We start from the raw sequence: 25,419 nt of genomic DNA on the forward strand, positions 1-25,419 counted from the left end.
GGTGGGGGGTGGGGGAGTCTGGTGTATTGACATTCCACTAAAATGTAAAGGCAGGTGAGATACTTAAGTCAGACTTTGCTAGAGGCAGTCCATATGAAAATGATGCTCAGCTTTGCCTGGTGGGTCACACTTCCCTGACCCCTCTATCTATATGTTGTGGGGCTCCATCTTAATGAGGGAAGTGGGATTGAATGGGGAGAAGGGGGCTGGGGTTGAGGATCTAGTCAGTAGGCTCCCAGATGTGGTCACACTAGGCTCAGCCATAATCAGGGACCCTGAGCCTGAGGAGAGCTCAAGTTCAGCCACCGGGGTCAGCCCAACAGTGGGGCGGCTGGGTGGAGAGAAAGTCTGGTTTCCCAGGAGACTCGGATTGTGGGAGCCCCTTGAAACCACATGGGTTGGAAGTGGCTGAAGGTGAGCCTGATCCCTCAGAAGCTCCCTCAGGGTCTCTTCAGGAACCAGCAGCCCCTCCATGGGGGCCCCAGTCACCATGCCCTGCACATATGAGGAGGGTCTCAGTGGCCCGTCCTTGACCCCAGGGGCTGCTGTGGCACCGGAAGTCCTGATGAAGGCAGCAATGACAGTCCCGGGGGCCTGAGAGCTGGGCCCTGCCGCTCCAGCCCCTGTGACGGAGGGTACTGTTGGATTGGTCGAACGGTTGGCCCCAGTCAGAAGTTGGGGGAGGCCACTGAGAATCAGTGGAGTTCCTGGTGCTGCCACCTGGCTCTCTTGGAAACTGGTGTTCAGAGGGAAGGAGGCCTGCAAAGTGAAAGTGTCCTTGAAGGTCGAAGCAGGCGGAACACTCTGGAGAACAAGCTGAGTTGAAGCAGTAGTATTAGCAGGAGGGCCATTGGTTAGCACTGTGGTCAGGGGGATTGTCTGCAGGGTCAAGGCCGAGGCTGACCCCACAGGGGCCACTCCTAGGTGGATGTTGCTGGGCACTGAAGACGCACTGAGAAGAAAGAGAAAACAAATTTGGTTAAGGCAGGAGGCATCTCCCAACTGCCTACAAAGGAGGGTACAGGAGGAAAGGAGCCAAAGGTGTTTTGTTTCTGTGCTTTGGTTTTGGCTGACATTTATTGACTATTTAGTATAGGTCAGAGACACTCAAAATGATTGACATGCCATATTGTCCTCAATCTTCAAAATAGCCCACAAGTTAAATCAGATTAATAATCTGATTGTACAGCTTGAGGAAACTGAAGCATAGAGAGGTTATGTCACTTGCCCTAGATCACACAGCTAGTAGCAGGGACTCACATCTAGGCTTTCTGACTCCACAGCTGGTGTTCCTCACTGCTCTGCTCTCCTGCCTTCTCTCCTTAGAAGAGCATCTTGGGGACCCATGCCAATAGAGTGCGAACTACACACACAAAACCCAGACAAAGCCCAACCTTTTCAGGGAAAATTGGAAGCACTTAGCATGGATGAGAAGTATCAAGAGCTTTCCAGGAGGGCCTTCCAGAGAGGGCCTGAGGACAGCAGAGTGGGTGTCCCTGTAACATTCTCTGTTGCCTCTTTTTTATTTCTCTTATTTTTTTTTAAATCCTCACCTGAGGATGTGTTTTTCTATTGATTTTAGAGAGAGAGGAAGGGGGGGGGGAGAGAGAGAGAAAAAACAATGTGAGAGAGAAACATATATCGGTTGCCCCCAGTATGTGCCCCGACTGGGGATCGATCCTGCAACCTAGGTATGTGCCCTGACTGAGGACCAAACCTGCAACCTTTTGGTGTACGGGGAGGACATCCCAACCTACTGAGCCACCCAGCCCACGGCTGTTGCCTCTTCTTTTAGAGTCCGGGAGGCTAAGAGGAAGAAGCCCAGATGCAGAGGGCCCTGGTGGCTGCTTGGGGAGCCCTCTAAGGTAAAGGGAACAGCCCCAGCAGGCAACGGAAGTCCCCCAGGTCAAGGGCTGGTTTTGCCATTACTTTGGTATGTGACCTCTGGCAAGTTGCTTTTCCCCTCTTGACCAACAAGTGCACTACTGGCTTCCCAGGGATTCATGAGGGTTTCATGAGACTGGAAACACAACCGAGCTTTGCAAGAAGCTGGTAAACTGCCCCCTAACTTGAAGTACTACGGGAAGACTCAAAATGACCTGGGTGCCCTTACCTCACAGCTTTGGTGAGTTTGGCCTGGCCCTCTGGTGGAGAGACAAGCACAGTGGAGGTAGTGGGGATCTCCTCATCTAGAGACAGTCCCAATTCCAGACTTGCAGATGGCTGTAGACCGACCTGCTGAACCTTCGGTTTTTCCCAGGGAGGGCTGCCCTTGCCCTGAGGAGCAGCTCTGGATGAGACCCTGGAGCTGGCTCGCCGGGCAGTGCTGGTGGAGGAGGCGGAGGCCTTAGGGGATGCCTCTGCAACTTCACTTTTCTCATCGTCATCTTCAATCACCACTAGGTCCTTGGGCATCTCTTTAAACTGGTACACCAGCCTCTGCCCTTCCACTTTCGCAAGGATGCCCCTTTGGTAGTAATATCTGGAGGAAAATGGGTGAGGAGTTAGTCAGGGACATACCACCCTCCAGGGCAGGGCAGGCATGAGGCAGAGGCTGGCCAGGAGCCAGATGGGAGCTCAAGGGCAAGGGTGCTGAGTAAGGCCAACTCTTAGACTTGGAAGGCTTTTAGGAAGCATCTGAGACCTCCCTCAGAAGACTCAAAGGGTCCACAAAAAGGAGTTTCAAATGCCAACCACCACCCTGCTTTGGGGCAGAGGGTAAGTAAAGGATGAGAGAAGATGGATGGATGGTGGGGGCTTTAGCAGTCTTGCAGCCTGAGACACCATCAGTGGGTAACTGGCCCATCTCCCTAGGTCTCTGGCTTGAAGAATGTGAACAAAGGCCTTCTTGGGGATGGGAGGCCCTAAAATGCTCTCCTTGTGTCAAAAGAGAGAAAGCTAGGACAGAGCTGCAAGAGGGAGGAAAGTGTTTCTTCCATAGAGGGCCTGTGGAATGGGCTTAGAGGCAAGCAAATGGGAACATTTGGAGGCCCTACAGCAGGAGGGCCTCCTTGCACATAATGAAGAGCTTGATGACTTGCCCAGGACAGGGACCCCAGAAGCTCCTACCTTAGTGCCCTCCCCATAGTCTCATAGTTCATGTCAGGTTTGTTTTTCTGCTTCCCCCACAGCTTGGACACAGCTTTGGAGTCCACCAGCTTGAAGATGCCTTTCTCTCGTTGGGTCCACTTGATGTATTTGGGGCAGGTGTTCCTGTCTTGCAGAAGTGCCAGGAGGAACTCCCACAGATAGATGGTGTTGCCTGAAGGGGGGCAGGAAGTGAGGGGCAGTGCAGGTACCTCAGCTCCCTTCCCACCTCACCTGACTCCCAGCCATACCTTTGCCATCCTTAGACTTCTTCCGTATGGGAATACTGGGGTCAGTGACAGGTGAGGTACTGCGATTGCCCTTTGTCTTCCGGACTGTGAGGAAAAGGTGAGAGAAGAATGAGGCTGAGACCATGGCAAACATTGCAGGCCAGGCTCCCAATAGGCAGGGCCTGAAGCTTATCAAGTTGGGTACAACAAGGCAAACAAGAAAGAGCCCAGGATCATTCTCCTTGGCCATTGTCCTTAGGTACATGCACCTGCCCAATGGTCTGCCCTAATTTTCAGGCCCCAAAGATATACCAGGATACCACGACTATGTGGGGCTATGTGGAGCTATGTGGTGCTTGCACCTGAGTCATCTGTAGATCAGAATCTGCCTAATCTAATTTTTGAAATGAAAAGGCAGCCTAAAGTTACCTGTGTGCAGGTAAGTGTGAAACTGGGGTTTTGCTTGCCACGCTGACAAGGCAGTATCAGCCAGCCATCCTCCAAGTAAATTAGTAACAGTGGGGATTGGGAAAGCCCAAAGTCCTCTCCCATATATGGCCTCGGCTCCATAAGTTCCCAGAAGGAAGATAAGCACACAAAGCACACAGCAGAGGCCCCCAGGGGGCCAGGGACTAGCCAGGGGGCTGAGCCTGGTGTCTGAATACCCAGCCTAGGATTCAACCCATTTGGATCATTGACACTTCTGGAAGAGTTTCCATCAACGCTGGGCAGACAGGAGTGACCTGGGAAATGTCAGGCTTTAGACAGGCCAACCGATGAAGCCAGGTTTTACCAAAGGAAGGCTTTTTCCTCCATCTTTGCCCTACCAGAGAGCTGTCCTCTTGATGTGCCTGTGAGCCTCCACCCACTCACAGCTATGGCCTCCCTGACTGCCCCTCTCCTACCACCCATCCCCTTGAACACACACACACACACACACACACACACACACACACACACACACACTTCCCTCCCTGCTCCTTTCTCTTACTTCTTTTCTTTGATTTTCCAGTCTTCTTGGCGCTTTCCTCTCTGGAGACCTTCTCCTCCAGAGAATGCCCCTCCTGGTCACCAGTGTCTTCAGCCCTGTTCAGGGCATTGGGCTCAGAGACAGGAAACAGGTAGTTGGGCAGATGGGTGGCTGGAGCAGGGTCTGAGTCTGGAAGAATCTCGGAGGTGCTGACTACAAAAGAAAGGCCTGAGGTGGCTGGTGCCCAGTGCAGGGTGGGAGCATGGCCTCCCAGTGCTCTGGAGACTCGTGGGTTCCCAAGGAGGGCAGAGGTGCTGTTCCCCCTCAGGCCCAGACACAGCATACACCTGAAAATGCCTCATGCGTCTCACACCATGAGGAGAGGAAACATCTGCAGAGCTGTGCGCATGAGCTGGCCCCAATCACTGCTGCCACATTTCGAGCCCACTGCTGATAGTGGGGGAAGTTGCAGGTGACACCCAAGGTAAAGGGCAACCTTGATTTAGTCATTCACTCATTTTTACAACTGGAAGGGGCCTTAGAAATTATTTAGCCCAATTCCTCTGTTTTCCTGATGAGGTAACTGAGACCCAGGGATGACAGGTTATGTGCCCAAAGGTCACACACAGCAAGTTGGTGCTTGGCACATGTAGACACTCAGTAGATATCTGTTGAATCCTGAATAAATATTAGTGATGGAGTTGGGATTAGAAATGCTAGGGCTCTTAACTTGCAGCTTCAAGACTTTCCTTCCTGCACTGTATCCCAGCACCCCCTTGGGAGGGACAGTTGGGGTCAGGCATTCTCCTGTGGAGTCAGGGCAAATGTCTGAGGGGGTTCTGCAGGAGAAGCCTGCCTTGGGGGCTTTCTGGGAAGGGAGGGCCAACCTCTAAGAACAAGAAAGGGATGAGGAGTTACCAAACCTGGTATATTTTAAAATAAGCCACACCCTGCATAGTCCTTGGGAGCCCAGGAGGACTTTTTAGGCCCTGGGAGAGAGGCCTAAAATGTCACCCTGGCCAATATTCAACCTTCAAAAGCAAGTAGACCCTGACACATGCTACAACATGGATGGACCTTGAGGACATTATGCTCAGTGAAATAAAGCAGTCTCCAAATGACAAATACCGTATGATTCCACTTATATGCAGTAGTCAAATTCATAGACACAAAGTAGAATGGGGTTGCCAGGAGCTGAAGGGAAGGGGAAATAGGAACTTGTTTAATGGGTAGAAAGTTTCAGTTTTGCAAGACTAAAAGAGTTCTGAAGATGGATGATGATGAGGGCTGTACAACAATACAAATGAACCTCATACCACTGAGCTGTACACTGGAACTGGTAAAGGTGGTCAATTGTATATGTATTTTGCCACAGTTTAAAAATTGGGGCCCTGGCCAGCAAGTTCAGTTGGTTAGAGCATCATCCCAATACTGCAAGGTTGCGAGTTCAATCCCAGTCAGGGCACGTGCAAGAATCAACCAATGAGTGCATCAGTAAGTGGGTCAAGTCGGTATTTCCCTCTCCTTTCCTCCCCTTTCTAAAATCAGTTTTCAAAATTTGGAATAAAAAGTCACCCTGGACACCTTTTCCTTGTCTGTGGTGCCCTTTAGCCCCTTCCCATTCCAGTCACAGCTCAAAAGCATGTCAGTGAGTGTGGGTACAGATGCCTGCATGCATGAGTGCCTGAGAAGCCAATACATGGATATGATCTTTTTAAATGGTGTTTTGTGTTGCCTCGAGTTAGGGCACTGGGGTTCACACTTACAAATCTGCTTCTCATCCAGGATGTTGTTGGGAGACTCAACATTGAGCAAGACTTCAGTGGTTGACATGGTTTGCGAGGTTGCTTCATTTTCATCTGGTTCCAGTTCCATGGTAGAGGGGAGAAGAAAAGTTCTCTTAGGGCACAGGGTAGGGGGTACAGCCATAACCAGGGCCAACCCAGGGAATAGTGCTAAGGGGCCAAAGGACAGCCGGGAAGGGGCCAGTGGACCTCCCACATTCTCCATACACCCACTCCACTTATCTCCACTCCTCATTGTCCCCCTCCATCTTAAAAGATCATGAATCCATTTAGATGGCTTCCTCCTCTACGAAGTGATACTACCTCTTGTTTGTCCCAGCCGCCCCATCTAATTTCCAACTGTTGTGGACCTTGCCTTTGCTGCATGTGTCACTATAGGCCGCTGTGTGTGGGCTGCTGTTCCCTGAAGACAGGCCCCTTTCTCCTCCACACCTTCCCTGCCCAGGAAGGGGACAGACCTGTCAGCATAAAACTACCCTCCAGGATCTGATCCTCTGTCATGCACAAGGTCCTGTCCGTTATGATGCCATTGTGAACGTCGTCCAGCTCTAGTCCTGAATACAGATGCAGTAGTTCGGGGTAGGGTACTTGCTCCACAATCACAGCTGGGAATACTGAGGGGTCTTCCAGCTGTGGAGAAGAGAGGGATCTGATTCAAGACCCACCTGCCTCTTTCAGGGCGCCCTCCCTACTGGAAGCTGGCCCTTCCTGCAATTCCTAATTCTTAGAACCCTCAGAAGCTGTCCTTTGTATGAGATGACATTGCTCTGGGTCCATCCTCATTAGGTGATTCTTTGAGCGAATTTTTAATTTATAGAGATGGGTTATCTCTGTACCACCTGCATTCAACCCAGGGAAGACAGTTTTAATTGGTTGTAGTTATGGGTTAATCCATGGCCGGGGTTGGTGTTCAGTCTATGGAAAGGGCTAGGACCATTCTGAGACCTGTGGGAAAGGACTAGTCAATAGTAAAGGTGAGGGGCTCAGGCTACAGTAAGGGTTGGGGCTCAGATTGTGAACATCTTAAGGCTCAGTCTTTGGCAATGAAGATGGAAGAATGGGCATTATAGAGGTAGAAACGTAAGTGCCCAGTCATTGCCTGGATGAGGAAAGAGTATTCCAATTTCCAGTTTGATTCAATGAGTGAATGAGGACACTGTTCATGTTAAGGGAGAACCCAAGAGGAGGAGGAGGAACAAGTTTTTGGAGAACAAGTTAAGGGGGACAGTGTCTGGATATGGTGAGTTTGAGGTACCCTAAAGACATTTAAGATAGGGATACCTCTCAGGGAGTCAAAAATACGTGTCCAAGAGCTCAACAGGGTGGTCATTAAATCCCTTGAAATGGGAAAGATGATCAGGATGAGAATTCCACCCCTGGAGGACATGGTTGCTTTAAAACCAGCAAAGCTAAATAAAAAAGGAATGTGACTACAAGTTTGTTTTTTAATTATGTATAGCCCTGACTGGTGTGGCTCTAGTTAGTTGGGTGTCGTTCTGCAAACCAAAAGGTCACCGGTTTGATTCCTGGTCAGGGCAATTGCCTAGGTTGCAGGTTCGGTCTCTTGTCAGGGCATGTTCTCACATCGCTTTTTCTCTCCCTTTGTTTCTCCCTCCCTTCCACCCTCTCTAAAAATAAATAATAAAATTTATAAATATATATTCTGTATAGAAGGAAATATACCAGAATGTTCATAATGATTATATCTAAGTTGTGGTACTTTGGGTGATTTTCCCCCTTTCTTTCTAGTTTTCTGTGTTTTTTAAATTTTCTTTCATGGGATTGTTAAGTTTTTTCTTCATGGAAAAAGAATGAGAATGCTCAGTTCTGCCTAGTGTTCCTGAAGGATCCAGAAGAGTAAATATTAATATATACCTTTGGGTTTGGCCAATGGGCAGTCACCCTGGCTAGACCAGTTTCAGGGGAATGCTGGAGTCCCAAGGCACATTAAAATGGATTGCAGACAGGACAGACAGAGGCAGACTGTCAGGTGTAGTGATTAAGGCCATAAAGTTAAGAGCTGTCTGTCCAATATGGTAGCCACCAGCCACAGGTGACTATTTAAATATAAATGCAATTTTTTTCAAGATTAAAAATCAGTTCTTCAGTTGTGCTAGCCATAGGTCAAGTGCTCCAAAGCCACATGCAACTAGTAGCCCCATACTGGATAAGGCTAATATAGAACACTGTTAGCATCTCAGTATATTCTACTGGATTGTGCTGACATAGAACCAGAGTGCCTGGGTTTGAAACCAAGCTCTACTACTTACTGGCAGTGTGATCTTGAGCAAGTTACCTAACCTTTTGATACACTGGTTTCCTCATTTTAAAATTGCGGTGATCATATTATTGACCTCATAGGTTGTTTAATTGGATCAGTATATATAAAGCAATTAGAACAGGACCTGGCACAGAGTAGGTTCTCATTGTTTTAGGTATCAGGGGCTTCTAGGAGACAGGTAACATTTTATTTCTGGATCTGGGTGGCGAGTTCATGGGTGTTCTTTCTTTTTTTTTTAATCCTCACCCGAGGACATTTTTTTTCATTGCTTTTAGAGAGGCGGGGGGGGGAGAGAGAGAGAGAGAGAGAGAGAGAGAGAGAGAGAGAGAGAGAGAGAGAGAGAGAGAGAAACGTCAATGTGTGAGAGAAGCACTGACTGGTTGTCACTCGTATGCACTAGGACTGGGGATCTTACCCGCCCGGACTGGGGATCATATGCGCCTGGACAGGGGATTGAACCCACAGCCAGTCTGGGCCATGGGTGTTCATTTTATAGTTATTTTTAAAATATATATCTATATGCATATATGTGTGATTTATACACTCTTTTGTATTCATGATACAATTTTTTTCAATGAAAATTGTTTCCTAAAAAGAGTGAGAGAAAGGAGGTGAGAGGGTAAACACAGAAGGTGGAGCCTAGGTTGGAGAGAAGAAAGGCACTAGGAAGGTGGTATGTTGAAGGAGGTGGGTGGAAGAGAGGGAAGGTTTTCTTTCATGGTTGGGAAGACCCGGTGATGTTCAAGGTTGAGAAGAAAGGTCTGGGAGGTCTGAAAGATATAAGGGAAGGAGAGGAGGTGATCGATGGTTTGAGGTCTTCAAGGAAGCAGGAGAGAAGAGATTAGGTACAGGGGCAGGAATTACCTTTGGAAGGAACAGGGATACTTCTTTCTCCCAGGCCAGCAGAAAGAAAATAAGAACAGTGATGTTATCAATAAAAGGGAGGAGGGAGGATAACTGAGGGCTTCCTTGGCTTTGAGCTTCTCTGTGGATTGGAGGAGAGGCTGTCTGCTGAGGGTGAAAGGACACGTGTGGGTTTGGAAGGTATGGGCTTGGGAGCTTCTATGAACAGCCTCTATGAAGAACAGAAACATTTGCTGAGCAGACTAGAACAAGTAAAAAATGACTATTTAGAACCCAGGTAAGTTTAAATTTTCTTGCTTTCTTCTCCCATAATGCTTTCCATAAGGTTAGGCACCCCAGAGCTGTTCAATAAAACTGAGTAACTTTAAGTAAGACCTGGCGGGACAGAAAGCACATGTGCTCAAAGCCCACTAGGGGGCAGCCTTTCGTTGTCCGCTAGGGATTGGACAAAGTTTTCTGTCTTCACAAGGATTTAGGATAGAGTGTCAGAGTTAGACTGAGGTACCCTTACAGATAATCTAGCTGGATTTCCTCTTGGTGAAGATGGAGAGATGGCAGCCAGATAGGGTAGGGATCAGAACTTGCCTAGATGACACTGTGGCCAAACAGGGACCAGACCCCAGGACCGTTGACTCTTAATCTTCCATTCCGTCTACTGTACCTGGCTGCCTCTTCTTCATTTTGTGGCAAGAGGGGAGTGGGGGGTGTGGATGAGTGGGCCAGGACACTATCCTAAGATAGTGCATGAAAAACGTTCTCTCTTAGCCCCAGTGCTGGGCAAGGTATAGAGTGGTGGGGACCCAAGTGCCAGAAGCCTGTCCTATTTTCCAACTTCCTCCCACCAGAAGACTCCATTTCAAATTATCCTGAATTTCAGATCAAGGTGGTTTTGTAGGGGTTCATCAACCAGGCTAGAGACATGGGTCTGAAGATGCCAGGGGTTGGACTCTGCCCTGCGATTCCAGCTGGCAGTGCTCACTTTTGCTACGTGGTTGTCCCAGCAGCTTTCTCACTGTGACACTAGAAATGAAGGGAAGTGGCTGAAAATGCATAGGAAGGTCAGTGCACAACTGAGCATTCAGCCCACGTTGCTGCCTGTCCAACAGCTCAGCTGGTCTACTTAGCAGCTGCTTGGCTGACTTAGTGACTGCACGTGCCCTGTAATTGCACGTGGGCAACTGGCTCACTAAATGACCGCCCGATGATTACTGACTGGCTGCATGAGTGACTAGTTGGCACACAGTCTGGCTGGCAAGCAAGCCCAGTGCCCTGAACCTAGTAGGTGCTTGATCAATATTTGCTGACTGGCTAGCCGGCCAGCCGGCTGGCTTACTGGCTGTCTGCCTGCCTGCCTGTCTGTGTCTATCTGATCGTCGCACTGGCTGACTGGGCTCCATTCTCTGGGGCTGTACCTGGTGTATATCATCCATTCCGTTGCTTGCAAACTCAAAGATCAGGTCACTGGGCTGCAGGGTAATAGCCATGCTGTCTTCTCAGAGCTGACAGCAGGATTCACAGGGCTCCCTGGAGCTGTGGGCTTTTCTTGATGAAGAGATGCTGTTCAGGGACCTTGGAGATAGAACCTACACCCCAAGCCACAGGAGAATAGGGGGTGTAGAGAGCTGGAGTAGGTGGTGGTCTAAGCCAGGTTCAAGGTTGCATGCTGGGCTGGGCCAACCGCAGGAGTGACCTAGAGAGAAGGGAGACATGGGGGCACTGAGTAAGTTACCTTCCTTGAGCTCTGTTCCCAGGGAAGCTGGCAAACCACAGGGACCCTGCCACCACAGGGCAGGCTGCCAGAGGAGGAAAGGTTAAAAGGGGAGGGCAATGAGAGAAGAACGGGAAAGGAGAGGAAAGGAGCCAGGTAAAGAAAGAGGGGGAAAAGGAAGTTAAGTGAGTCATCTCCAGTGGGCAGTGGCCAAGCCTCAGTGCCAGTCTGTCACCAGAATTTGCACCTGAGCTGGCCCTGAAGATATGTAACCTCCCACCCTTCCCTCCCCGGCTCCTCTGGAGAAGGTGACAGATAGAAGGACTTTGGTCTCTCCACCCAGAACATTAGTCTCCTGGGTGTGGCCACAGGGAAAATCAGGGCCTCATGGATGGAGCAATAGCATGAAAAAGCCCTAAAATTCCCTTGGCTTGGGGAAGGATCCTGTGTGAGGGGTGTGGGTGGGGACACATGGGTATAAAGGGTGCTCTTTTAGACTCTCCTTGGCTCAGTTTACCTTGGGAGTGGGAGTAACTTAGCTGTGAAGGGCGGAGTCTACAGAGGAAGAAATGTCTTGCTGTGTGAGGCTTGTGTTGTTAGCCTGACCCTGCTTGTGGGGATGAGATTCTCAGACATGGCCACGCCTTCAAAGAGCCTGGAGACAGGGCCAGGTGGGCCACAAGCTCTGTGTGCTCACAAGCACCACCACTGCCACTGGCTGGAGAGGATGGCCTCCATGCCGGTTGTGGGTTTGTGTTCTTGGTTCAGCTTTGCTTTCAGTTTCAAGACTGAACTGTCACCCTGGGAACTTGAGAGGAGAGCCCTGACTGGGGGAGGGGCCCAAGGAACCTTGCCCATCCTCCAGGGCCCTTTCAGGGGCCCTCCTTTTCCAGGAAATCTGTCTGCTGTAGCCCACACGTCTCTCCTCTCCCTGAATGCCTCTCATGCTCACAGTCTGTACCTCAGGCATTCACATGGCACCCAGGCCTCCAATTGTTTCCTGTGCTTGCTATGTTTGTACGTGATGTCTGCGGTCCCACCCAGGCCTGCCTCCGAAAGCCCTAACTCCTGCTCCCATGACTGTACTGCCAGTCTTCTCTGCTCCTCCAGTCCTGAACAGTTGGGCTTCTTCAATTCCAGGTGTCTTTGGCCCTTAGTGTTCTGTTTTCAGTTATATTGTGTGTGTGTGTGTGCGCGCGCGCGCACGCGCATGTGCACACGCACACGCGTGCTGGGTCTACAGACATATGAGCATCTGAAGAACTGGGGCCAAGCACCACAGTGGGAGCAATATAATTGACCCCTACGTCCTCAACACTCCTTTGACAGTGACAAGGGTGGCAAAACCTTCTCCTGGCCGGAAAGAAATGAGGAACTTCAGAGAGGGGCAAAGCAGAGGAAAGGGAGGGGGACCACGGGTGACCTCTCTGATGACCGCTCTCCCCCACAGGAGACACCCAAGCCTCTCCCACTTCCTTTCCGTTAGCCCACAGGGCTGGCTCCGCCCTCTCCCCACCCCCATTCTCATCTCCATACTTTTCCACCCACCCCCCAAGAAAACTTTGAGAAGTCACTCAACTCATCCTCTCAGGTCTGAGTTTCCCTTTGGGTGAATGAGAGACTGATGCCTGCTAGGACAGAGAGGAAGCACTGGCAAAACCGTGGTCCTTGCCTGAGCTCCACCCCGCCCCCACTCCCACCTGACCCTGCATGTGACCCGGTCTCCTGTGCCCTGAGAAGCCTCCTAAGGCCATTTATGCTTGGAAGGTCTGTCTCCCCCAGCCAAAGTGCCCCGAGGCCCACATTCCACAGCTACAGCCCTCCCACAGGCCCACAGGCAGGCTGTCTGCCCCTAGGAAGCATTCTCAAACTAATCAAACAAAAGACTATCACTTTCACCTAATCCCACTTTGTCTAAACATGAAACTTCTGAAACTCCAGTGTCTGCTACCTCTCCCCTAAGAGCCTTGGGCCTTTCTGCCATGTGCCTTCCCCTCAGGTTTGCTCATCTCTTTGGCTTCTCTTCACAGATCAGCATTTCACGTTTGCGAGTTCACTGCCTATGAGCCCAGCCTGTGAAACTTCTTTGCACCTTCCTCACCTTCTCCATTTGACAGTGGCTTCCTTGAGGACAGGGATGGCTGTGTTGGTCATTGATGAAACTTTAGCACATTGTACTATGCTTGGCATGTAGCAGACACTCAATTTCTGTTTGCAGAATGAACGTATGAATGAATGAATGGTACTAGTCATTCAGTACAAGTGAGGTGTTTTCTAGGCACTAAGTATATTCATATGTACACTGGGTGTGGGCTGGGTGTCATGTACTCTGGCTTATACGAGAATGAGAGGAATGTATGCACTGTGTATGTGTAACATCTGTGTATTTTTGCATTGTCACTTACAGTGGGAATTTGCTGTGTGTGTGTGGGTGTCGTATACTCTGGCTTATACAAGAATGAGAGGAATGTATGCACTCTGTGTGTGTAACATCCGTATATTTTTGCATTGTCATTTACAATGGGAATTTGCTGCATGTGTGTGCAAGCACATCATAGATATATCTGTGTGCAGGGCATACCAATGTGTCCCAAGAGTGGGGACATGTGTGTGAGAGCCTCTGTGTATCAAAGAGCTGTCCCGGTGAGGCCATCAGGGCAGCAAACTCAATCCTAAGTTTACCCCCCAACTCATGCCAGCTCAAAGAAACTGCGGTGAAGCGGGGGGTGGCGCTGCCACTGTCACCGCCTCCCTCAAAAATGCAAAGACCTATGCTTCCCAGGGAGAGAATGCCTGCAGAATCCATATGTGGCCCCCAAAGTCCACTCTGCTAGAGAGGTAGTGGGAGGCGGAGGCAGCACACACTATATTGAATGGAACAGTTGGCTATCAACACAAGGAGGAGAGTTTTGAAATAAAAGAAAGAGACTAATCCACCTGCATTCTTAAGTATCTACACGTCTAAGTCTCTAAATTAAGGACTAGGTTGGTGCAGGTCTCATTGGCCCAGGACTGTGAGTATTGGGAGGCTGTACCCAGCAGCCACAGCTGATCCTGCTGTCTTATTCTGCCCAAGTGTGAGCCCGAAGTTAAGGTGAGGGGGAAGAGCGGGGCACGTAGTTGTCCCATTTGTCCTATTCTGTTGACTGAGGCTAAGAAAACTCTTCCCCCAACCCTACCATGGAAACTTCCAGTCCAGAAAGTTTCATCCCTCCCCTGTCAGATGTTTGAGGATTTGAAAGTGAGAGGTGGAGAAGAGGCTCATTTGCATGCTAACCCACTCTCTCCAGCAGAGGAGTGAACAACCTCCCCAAGTCCCTCAAAATAACCTCCCTCTCCCAGGAACCTAAAACCAAAGAAGCTACCACCACAGATGGCCTGCCCTGCTGGAGGCCAGAGAAGCCCACACCAGGGGCTACCCTCACTGGTGTCTTTAGAGACTCACTGGGATGCCCTTAGAGACTCGATGGCCTAGAGCCCTGGACACTGTCTTGCCAGCGAGTAGGGGGATCTAGGGGGTATACACAGACACTTAGCTCAAGGAATTGAGGTGCCTGGGAAACCTTAGTAACTGGTGGTAAATTCCTGTCTCCCTGCCCCACCCCATCACTGCACCAGTCAAAGTCCACCCCCTTTACTCCGTTGGAGGCCACTGCAGTCCTGAAAGTGAAGCCTCTGTGAAAGCATATGGCCCCCTGGACACTGTATGCGCACGTGCATGTACCACAGGAGGGAGCAAGCAAGTGAGGGCGCCTAACACTCAGGCCTGCAAATGCACACCTCTGGCTCTCTGTGGTTCTGACTGCATTTCAAAACCAAAATAGCAAAATAGAAGTGGTTTGGGCTGCCCTGCGTCACCACAGCTGGGTGGTGGTGCAGACGTAAAGACCCTTTCTGGGGCTGTCACTGGAACACGTCAAGCAGTGTTCAGCACCCACCCATCTGGGCCTCCTCTACAGGAAACAGCCCCTATGTGAAAGCCACGTCCACAGTCTCTGTGGTGTGAGTTTAAATCTACACCCGTTCAGCTGAGCCAATGGCTCTCACCGAATTGCTAGTAACACCCGTGGCATTTTTACACATGCCAGGAAACATGGGGTCCAGATGGTCAGCTGGGCCACAAAGCAGAGTTCTCTTCCAGTTCCTTGTCCCCTCTGAGCCAGCTCTTACTCCTAAAATACCCGGTCCCCCATGAAACCTTTCTGGAATTCTCTGGAAAGGAAGTGACAATTTCCTTCATGCCATTTCCCACTCCCTCAACACTCCTCCCCCATAACCACAAACAAAATGGAAACTACCCCAGGAACAGCTGTACCCTCCAGTAAAAAACAGCCCCTCCTCCGGCTAATAGTCATCCAGCAACGAATCTGCATGCTGTACCACGTGACCATTGGCATGTATTTAAGAGACAGAAGGCCAGAGTCAGGAATCCAATCTCTAGCCATGGATGGAGCAGAGGCAACCCATCCATAGGATTTCCGCACAGCCTTGACTCTGTATGCCAGCTGAACTCTCCTCCTTGAGCAAATTGCCCAGCAAAGGGGCCTCACCCACAGCTATTTTCTCAGCTCCTTTTCCTCTCTTCCTTTCTTTCCACCACCCCCTCCATTTGAGATGAAATCAGGAAGAGAGAGGGAAAAAAATCAATGTTTTGCAAGCTCTATTGGTTGGGGTTTCTCTGTGCTTCTTTATAAGAAACCAAGTTTCTGTCCTTGATCCTCAGTCATTGCCTGATTCCAGTGTAGAACTTGTCACAACTCAGGTGGTGAGGCAGGCCCACAGCTCTTTTCCAGCTGCTCCCAGCCTTTTCTCAGCTGCAGTTTTGTCCCTATCTTCCTAGGCCCCAAGCTGTCCTAGTGGAGAGAACAGGCCACAGGCAGACGTCTCCTCATCTTTCTCCAGGAGACTCACCAGCATCCCCCCCATCACAGTGTGTGATATATTCTGCCCAGGTTGAGGGAAGAGAGGGGAGCCCTTCCCTGGCTGCATTCCAACAAAATGTGTGACCCTGGAAAAGTCAGCCATCTTTCTCGGCTGTGGTATCTGTCATCCTTAAAGTGGCTGAGGACTGAGGGTAACTCAGGCTTAGCAGATGCTCATTAGGAAGTCTCAGCTGAATGAAGATGATGGTTGGAAAGCGCTTTGAAAATTAAAAAGCACTCATCCATATGATAAGTTTCAGGTGACCTCCAGAGAGCAAGGGGGACTGAGGACCCTGTGAAGCCCCCTACAAGTCCCTCCATTTGCTCCAGAACATAGACAGGACGGGGCTGGAGGTTTCTACTTACTGGCTTGGAAGAGGCTGGCTCCTAGCCTGAGTTGGGGGCCCCACAGGGAGGGGCAGGTTGCTGTGGTTGGAGGAATGCTCCCTGTCCCCTGTCCTCACCACCTACATCCCACCCCAGCCCTTTGGGTTATGGTTATGTGGCAAGGAGAGCACTAGAGAAGCCCCATAGGAGAGAAGGGGTAGGGGAGAATGACTGACAAAAGGAACTTATTTCCCCAGCTGCCCTCCCAGGGGCCTTGCCTGAGCAAACCCAAAGAGCACCCCCTGGAGGTGCCTGTGGCCACCACATCCTCCTCTCTAGTGCTCCAGAGACAGAAAGGAGACAGAAGGGCACCAAACTTTTCTGTGAAGTGAAGGACAAGCTAATAATGAGGAGGAAATGCTGCAGGAAAGGAGGCAAAGCCAAGTCTGGGGCAGCTACTGAACCCCAGTATGATAGGCTGCCAGCTAGATCCTAGGGGAGACCCCACAAGTTCCAGCAGAAAGTAAAGGCATAGGGATTATGACAAAAAGATCCAGCTTTGGCCCTGGCTGGTGTGGCTCAGTGGATTGGGTGCTGGCCTATGAACCAAAGGGTCACCAGTTCGCTTCCCAGTCGGGCTCCTGCCTGGGTTGCAGACCAGGTCCCCTCAGTGAGAAGTGTGTGAGAAGCAACCACTTATTGATGTTTCTCTCCCTCTCTTTCTCCCTCCTTTCCCCTCTCTAAAAATAACTAAATGAAATCTTTTTTAAAAAGAGCCAGCTTTGCCTTGTAGTTTAGGCAGGTCCCTTTCCTCTGTGAAATGGGGACACCTACTCTCTAGCTCAAGGGGTGGTAATGAAAGGCTGGTGAGTTAATGTTGGTGAAAACTCTGTTATGTCCCAAACATGTTTTTCAATTTCCTGGTCTGATCTGTGTCTTTTTGACCATAGTCTCTCATTAAGTAGTCAGCATATCTTTACCTAGATGAACAGGAAGAAAGAAAAGTGAAGACAGTGGGATGAAATGAAAGCACAGGGAAGACATAACCATAAAAATTATGGTATGGACAGGAAACCAGCTTGACTATGGGGAAGCAGGGTTGACTATAAGAGTCAGGGAAATGAGTTGAATAAATGGATGCATAGGCCTGAGACCCACCAGGCAGCAGAATTTGAAAATATGGAAAGCAACTGGGAGTTTCTATGGATACTTGAGCAAGGGAGGGGCACAAAGCAAGCACGTTTTCAGGAAGATTGATTTGGTCTGATGTATGGGTAGAGCAGATAGAAGATGACCAGGCTGGGTAGCTGGAATCTAGGAGATGAATCCAAGAGCCCCTCAGAAGGAAAAAGATGACAGAGTATGGGGTAATATAGTAGTTGGAGAGACACCAAGATGTATAATCTGTTTTGCTATAAGAATGTTAAGAGATATGAAGTGTTTGAGCCAGAAAATAGGGCAACAAGATGAGTTCAGCTTGGATGTTTTGAAGTTGAGATTATCTAAAAAAACAAACAAACAAACAAGCAATAACAAACAAAAAAAAAACCTACCCAGGATTAATGGTGGGGGAAAAAGGACCCAGAGAGTTATTTTACTCAACACACATGCGCACACGCACATACACCTTCTCCCCCGCTTCAAGAGGGGCCTCAACAGGCCTTCAGTGGCCAAAGGAACAGGTCTGGTCTGGTAAGGGGGGCAATCTGAACACAATACTGTGGGAGAAAGCTGCCTGTGCAGACTGAAAGGTGACTTTGAATGACACACACCCTAGCCCTGCCCCCAGGAAGGCCGGTGTGCTTCCCTGGGAGCCTGGGTGGGGAAGGAGGGAGGGAACAGAAACACTGACAAGTGACTAATTAAATCCGTTAGCGGGTTTTTTAGAAACTGGGGTAATCTGTGACTCTGCACTCACAGAACATTAAGTCAGATAACTTTTATTGAAGGGACAGTGTTCTTTGTCAAGGCCCTTGCCGCTTCATGTCCTAGAAACTGAAGCGGAGGCTCCTTGCTCAGACCTGGGACTCCCTCCGGCAGGAGGGGCCGTGCCGGGTTCACTGCTGGGCTCTGAGGTCCATCAAAGTTTCCCCTCCACCCTTGGCCACATCCAGGGAAGGGTGCAAAAGGATGAGATGGAAAGATGGCCTATTTTGGAGCAGGTGACATGAACAGACAGGGAGGACAGCCTCTGGTCTGGTGTCACCATGAGCTCCCAGGGTGTCTCCTCCCTCACCCACACTGCTGAAAGCCTCTCTTCTAGTCAGAGTCCCAGGATATCAAAGTTAAAAGGGACCTGAAAGATCATCACATCCATTCCCTACTAACATCTAACTGCAGACACCAAGTTCTCAAGGGAGAAGTGACTTGCTCAAGGTCACACTGCTAGTTGTTGTGACTTCCTTCCTCCCCTCCTCATTGTCTCTCGGCATCCTCAACCAAACCAACCATTTCCTCTGGTAAGAACGAACAGCAGCCAATGATGTCCCAGGGCTGGCAAATAACAATGAGGCCATGCATATGCCAAACACACTGAACTTTCACAGTGACTTCCCCACCTCCATGTCTTTGTTCACAACGTCCCCTAGGCCTGTTATGTCCTTCCCCAGTTTCTGTGGCTCCAATCCCCACATGGTGTTCAACATCTGAAGCAGATGCCCACCTGCTTTCCTCCTCACTGGGTATATTCTCTCCTCCTCCTCCTCTTTCTCCTAACACCTTAGCCTGACTACTTAGACAAAAGCCGGGGTCAAAAATTATGGTCCACGTGCCAAACCCAGGGTGTCATCTGTTTTTGTATGGCCCATTAGCTGAGAATGGTTTTGACATTTTTAAAGATTTTTTTAAGATTGGGGTGAAAAATCAAAAGAAGAAGAATATTTCATACAACATGGGAATTATATGAAGTTCAAATTCCAGCGTCCACAAATAAAGTTTTATTGGAACACGGCTATGCTCATTTATTTACACATTGTCTATGGCTGCTTTTGTATTATAAGTTGGATTGTTGTGACAGAGTTCATGTGGGCTGCAAAGCCTCAAATATTTACTATCTGGTCCTTTGCATGAAAAGCTTGCTGACTCCTGGACTAAAGGATTCACTCCCCTTCAGTGTGAATAGCTTAATCTTACAAGTTCATTCCTGAGAAGAATGTCGCAGAGCACTCAGAAATGCCTAGAGGGAGGCGTGGAACACCAAATACAAACTTGGCAGCTTCTCATCAGAACGAAAGTAATGGTCCTAGCTCTGCCCATGGTGTGACCTTGAGCAAGTCACTTCTGTTTTTGGTTCTCTTGTTTCCTCAGCTGCACAATTAGGGGATTGGACTGGATGGTCTAAAGTCCTTGCTAGCCCTATGATTTAGAGAGCCCTATCATTTAGAGAGTCAGCGATCTGTTCCATTTCCAACTCACACAGTTTTGAGCAGGCGGCACAGTCCTGATCATTTTCTCTCACAAGAGCTTACAGAAGGTTCCCCTGCCCAGCTGTGGTTTTCCGCTGCCACTATGGGCCCCCTGGCTCCATACTCACCTGCCCTGCCCCACCCTTCCCCTCTGCTGACCTGTCTGCCCTTCTCTCAGAATTCCTCACCCTGCAAAATGAAGATGGCCTCCTCTGAGGGAGTGCCCTCTCCACTCTAGCCTCTATTTTTTTGTAGCGGTGGAGGCAGGAAAAGAAGGGCTCTCAGCTCTCCCCAGCCTCCCAGGGCCCACAGCCGACAGGCAGGAGGTAAGGCCAGCTTTCACCGCACCCCTGCTCTGCCAGAGGAAACAGCCCCTCTCTGCCACTTCCTGTCCCAGGGGTTTCAGCAGTTTCCCCTTCAGGGCCTTCAGGGCCTGCTGGCCCTCCCAGCCCCGCCCCTGCCCTATGCAGGTCAGAGAGTACAGGGAGGGGAGGGGCCTTTAGGGACAGTGGGGAGGATCCTTCACAGGAAGGCTGAGGAGACAGCTATCTACACTAGAGGACGCCCCAGCAGCTCTTCTGCCAGTCTGTTTGGGCTGGAGAAGCAGGAACCTCTCCTGTTAACAGGTTAGTAAAGGTGGGTTTATCACCTTTCCTACCTATCACGAAGACAGAGAGAGCCTGGCCTTAGAAGACTGGTTGAGAAACTGGACAATAGCTGCTGTGGTCAATGGGCTGAGGACCAGCCCTGGGTGTCTTCAAACAGAAGGGCAGGTTGAAGCAAGAGAATGGGGAGAGTGGCCAAAAATGGGGGTTAATTTGGAGGAGCAGGTGACACTGAAATCAATGTCACTTCATAAATTTGTACAATTTTGTCCCTAGCACCAATGGACGGAGGCAACAATGGAGAACAAAGTATTATATGTGGGTCAAGAGTAGTGGCATTTTCTGGGTGATGGAAAAGGAAGCTATTACATTCCATAGCCGAGGCTGATTTGGTGTGGTCACTTCCACTTGTAAATACCTCCTAGATGCCCTTGCGAGGTGGGGCTCCTAGCAGTGGGGCTGTGTGCCTGTGAGGAATCCTGCAGGCAGGTGAGCAGCTCTGCCAGGCCTTCCTAATGTAATAGCAGCATAGGAGCTCAAGGCCCTGGACTCTGCTGAGTTGCCAGTCCTCCTGAGGACAGGTTGGAAATCCACGATGATGGCTCTAGAAGACTAGATGCTTGGGAGGCAGCCTAGTAGTGGGTAGACACCATCACCTTGGTCTTCCTGTGGCAACACTGTTCCATGAGGTTCAAGTAGGAGTGAGAGAAGCTTCCCAGAACTGATGATTCTGGGTGGGTCAACAAAAAAAAAGTGGATCCTCTTTCCTTGTGCCTTTAGCCAAGACCTCTGCCCAGCCAGACCTCCTGTTAAAAGAGCAGAATCCCACTTTCCCTCTCCCCATTCCCTCCACACCCCCTCAGGGCAAATAGAATCCAGGCCCCAGTGACAGGATCTTATCACCCCTAAGGGGAGTGCCTGCTCCATACAAGCCTGTTTCTCCGCCCCTGCAAGTTATAGTAAATACTGCTTCCCAGCTCGTATGCAGGATGCCAAGGAAGCCTCAGAGACAACATCTGGATGTGCACCTTGGCTCCTGCCAGCCCATCCCAACATCTGCAAACCAAAGGCCAAGGTTTTGCTGGTTATAAGCCCAACTCAAAGTTGGCGGCACATGTTTGGAAAGCATATCTAAATGGGGAGGAGGGGGTGGAAGCGCGTGAGATCAGTGCCAGCTAAGGGCAAGTGCTTTCGGGGTGGTCGTCCATCTGAGCTAGTGCTGGGCCAGGGATAGCAGGTGTGGTCACTGTGGCCTCGGTCATGGGCCAGTTAGGGGAAGGACAGAGGGACATGAGTACTTTTCTCAACGTGAGCAAGATTTTCTTTTGCACCCTCTATCACTGCAAGTTGTTCCCTCTGCTTGTGGGAAAGGGGGCCAAACAGTAGAAATTACAGGACAACAGAGTGGAGCACAGGGAAGGCAGTGGGGACTTACATTACTGGGTGTGAACTATGGGGCTGGTGTTATGCCGGGCACTTTATTTACTATGTGGGCTTTCTCCTTCAATTCTTACAACAAAGTAGTTGATCAGTGGCAGAGCCAGGATTTGAACCCAGGTTTATTTCCAAATATTTTGCTCTCTGAACTTCGTTTTCAGTGAAATCTCTGGGTAATAATCCTGCCTTAATATTTCTGTTTAAGAAACAGAAGTGAGGATCAGAAAAGATTAGGTAACATGATCTAGGTCACACTGTCCATCAAGAATGGTAGCAGAACTCAAATTCAAGCCTGTGTGAATTTGATCTCAAACTTCATGCTTTTCCCATGGCTCCTTGCTAGTGAGCATCTGCTCAGATCCCGAGTTCAAGGCCTCACTCACAACACCCAACTCTGAAGGCTCAAAGCCTCTACAATGCCCCTTCAACAAAAGCTTCACAAACTAGTCTCCCATCCCCCTTGGGGCCTCAATCTCAGCCAAAGCTCTATCAGGATAAGTGAACCCTAACTTCATGGGCCAAGTCTGTACCAAATTTGTGACAAGTTGAGCCCCTGTGGCCAGCTGTGGAGGAAGGGTATTGTGGAGCAGGAGGCTTCCAGCTCTGGTATGAAGGAGGCTGATGCTATTCCTGTGCCTAAGGGGCCTACTGTTCCAGAGAGTTCCTGGCTCCAGACCTGGAGTGGCCATGGCATGGTCCCTGCCCCATAAATATACACTTGCTCTCAGCTTACACATGTGTAAGTCTGAGTTCTTATCTTGGGGTGTTGGTTCACATGTTTATTCAAATATTTATGGAAAGTCAGCCCTAAGCACCTCAAGGGCTTTCTGCTGGGTCCACCCTATTCTTCTCTGCGGTAGGGTCTTTTCACATCTAAGTTCTCAGTAACCTGGGTTAGTCCATCTGCCTGAACAATATTGCTGCCCCCCACCAAAAAAAAAAACTTCTATAGCAAATGTCTCTTCAAAACTGAGGTCCAGAGGTTGCAGGGGAATGGGGAGTGACTGACTGCTAGTGGTTATAGAGTTTCTTTATGGGGTGATGAAAATATTCTAAAATGGATTGTGGTGATGGATATACAACTGTGAGTATACTAAAAGCCACTGAACTGTATACTTCAATTGGGTGAACTATATGCTATTGAACTATATCCAATGAAGCTGTAATTAAAACAACAACAACAACAACAACAACAACAACAACAACCGTGACCCAGAAAGGGGTAGCAGCTCACTCAAGGCCACACACAAGCTCATGGCACAGCTCAGGCCAAACTCCAGGTCTTCTGAATTGTGGCTCTGGGGCTCTCTCCAACTATCAGCTTCCCCATAACCCTAAGTAAGGATAACTACCAAGGTTCAGCAAGTGTGAAAGGTAGGGCCAGCCCTATGTGTGAGGATTGGCAGCTAGACCTAAAGCAACAGGGTAGGCAGTGGAAAGTGTTCTAGGGCAGAGGCTTTAACTACAGTCTGCCATGAGAATGGCCATGTCCCTTTCTGGATTGCAGTGTCCCCATGTGAAAAGCTTATGAGTTTGATGATCTCTTGCAAAAGGCCCCGCCAGTTCTGAGATTCTAATTACAAAGCCCTGCAAGATGGAACAGAATGGCATGTCAACTATGTGGTTCTGGAGTGCTGCAGGAGGCCTTGGACACAATTAGGTGTTCTAATCGATGCTCTTCACTGCTAGTGATGACCAGGACTTTCCCGTGAGAGTCAGATTCTCTCAGACAATTCTACTGCTGCCTTTCTCTATGGGGGGTAGCTTGGTCCTGATTTCCCTGCCAGCAGTGCTAAGTGGGAGAATAACCTATAATAGAGACCCATTGATCACGTCCTTTGGAGACGTCAGGAACCAGGTTCTTGGCCTGGCGCCCAGGCAGCCCCACCTTGTGCTGAGCTCGTCTCTGAGGTGGAGGGAGTGATTGCTGATGGCCACTGGTCTAGCCCCCGCTGGACAGGATGTTTCCACATCAAGGCCCACTTCCTGCAGCTAGTCCTGGCCTCCGGTTCCCCCCTTCTCTTGCCATCTGGTCGCTTGCCCTCTGCCCCCTCCCCTCTGCTGGGTGTTTACAGGCTGCCTTATCAGCCTGGGGAATCTGGGCCTCACCCAGGCGGCTGCCCCGCCCCACCAGCTTGCCCAGGGCCCTACCTGCTGTGGTTTCGTCACTACAGGCACTCTTAATCTGGAGAGGCCCCCTCCTGCGCAGGCCTGGGGGTGCGGGGTGGTGGGGGAGGAGCAATGTGGATGAAGGCTCACTACCAAGGCTTACTACCAAAACCTGAATATCGATAGTGCTTTATCCACCTTGCCCAAGCTAGGGGACAACATGCTTTGTTCTTTCTACATTGTCTTGTCTCTGTCTGCAGGCTATTGGGACAGGAATGAAGTATTTAGGCTGCTGAGGTGGCTTTTTGGCCTGGAGTGCCTCCTGGGCTCTTCTGCTCTCAGCCACTAGGAGATGATAGGGGCAGTACTAGGCTGGAAGGCTCTGAGAGGACAGGCAGACTTTTTTTTTTTTTAACAACAGAGTACTGTAACCACTCCAGGCTAAAGGTGGGGTGGAATGGAGAAGCTGCAGGCTGAGTGTGCTGGAGGAAGAAAAGCTGGGGAATCCATGCACATGGCCTCCACCAATTAATGGCCAGACTTCAGAGCCTCATGCATCCCACACTGTCTGCATCCCAACGTGGGATCTGTTCATCCACCCACCCAAAGGCTGAGGCCAGAGTTAACCACTGAGCAAGTCCAACAACTTTCTCCCAGGATACAAGGCTTAGATATGAACCAAGGAGGGGGAGGAGGAGGGGGATGGGGACAGTAGACAAATGAACATGCTGCGGGTGGTGGATTTCCCTTCCAGCATTTGGGCTTAGATCCTGAAAGTTCAGGTTCTGACCTGTCCATAGGCAGGTCCCGCAGGGACTGGGCCTGTTTGCTGAAGCTGACAAAGCCCCGGAGCAAAAATCAAAGCCACTGTCCAAGCCTTCTCTTCCAGGGGTTTCCATTTTGTTCACTGATAAATCAATTAAATATATTTAGGCAGTAGATTGCAACATTCACACTTATGATAAAATGCCACACTCCAGAGAAATTTTATGAGACTGTGTCCTTCTGGGTATAGAGCATACAATTCAATAGTTTGGGGCGCTTGGATGGGAAAGTTTGGAAAATCTGCTCAGACAATTTTGCCATTAATGGGCTATGTAACCACAGGCATGCCATGTCACATGGCTCTCACAGCCTTAGGCCTCCCCTCTCTACTTTCCACTATATATCTCATGCTATCAAGAGCTCCGCTCCAGCTTACTGACCCTAGTAGCAGTCAGGGCTTCCACAGCACAGACCACCATCCCATCTCTCCATGAATGACTTTCCTACCGGTTCAGATATGTAAACAATTTAATGTTCATATGTTAATGGATGATATTGGGTTAATGTGTCGCGTCTCTCCTTAACACATTTTCCTTTCAAAAGGCCATCTAGAGTTGCCTTGCTTTAGCCTAGGGAGTGCCTCTGGGGCAATAGTGGAGCAGAACTATGGGTAGGTAGGTCAAGGGTGTTTCTCAGTGGCTCTCCCATTATACCATTAGCCAAGGAGCAAGCTGACCTTCACCATCTAGTCCCCAGGCCTGTGGTCTGCGTTAGGAAGCTGTACAGAATAGATGTGCAAGCCTTTGAAAAAGCTAACAACTAGGCTTGGGGCAGCAGGAAGCCCACTTGACTGGGTGTGAGGAAGATGAAGTTCCAGTCATGGCCCTGCCTCTCCCTAGATCCTC

At 49.8% G+C, this 25,419-nt stretch overlaps 1 protein-coding gene across 1 annotated transcript in view; it reads right to left on the reverse strand.

Annotated features, from left to right (window-relative positions):
* ELF4 (E74 like ETS transcription factor 4) overlaps positions 1–25,419 on the reverse strand; it is a 38,416-nt gene continuing 12,997 nt past the window's right edge. The window contains exons 2-9 of the mRNA XM_054576957.1: positions 10,650–10,927; positions 6,551–6,722; positions 6,054–6,146; positions 4,309–4,500; positions 3,339–3,422; positions 3,070–3,262; positions 2,114–2,482; positions 1–952 (exon numbers count right to left, since the gene is read on the reverse strand). Of these exons, the coding sequence (XP_054432932.1) occupies positions 148–952; positions 2,114–2,482; positions 3,070–3,262; positions 3,339–3,422; positions 4,309–4,500; positions 6,054–6,146; positions 6,551–6,722; positions 10,650–10,721 (1,980 nt within the window). The 5' untranslated portion in view covers positions 10,722–10,927 and the 3' untranslated portion in view covers positions 1–147. The remainder of the gene's footprint in view (positions 953–2,113; positions 2,483–3,069; positions 3,263–3,338; positions 3,423–4,308; positions 4,501–6,053; positions 6,147–6,550; positions 6,723–10,649; positions 10,928–25,419) is intronic.

This window comes from Pteronotus mesoamericanus, unplaced genomic scaffold (assembly GCF_021234165.1).
Source record: "Pteronotus mesoamericanus isolate MK-2021 breed Mesoamerican mustached bat unplaced genomic scaffold, CSHL_Meso_final contig_40, whole genome shotgun sequence".
Taxonomy (NCBI): Eukaryota; Metazoa; Chordata; class Mammalia; order Chiroptera; family Mormoopidae; genus Pteronotus; species Pteronotus mesoamericanus.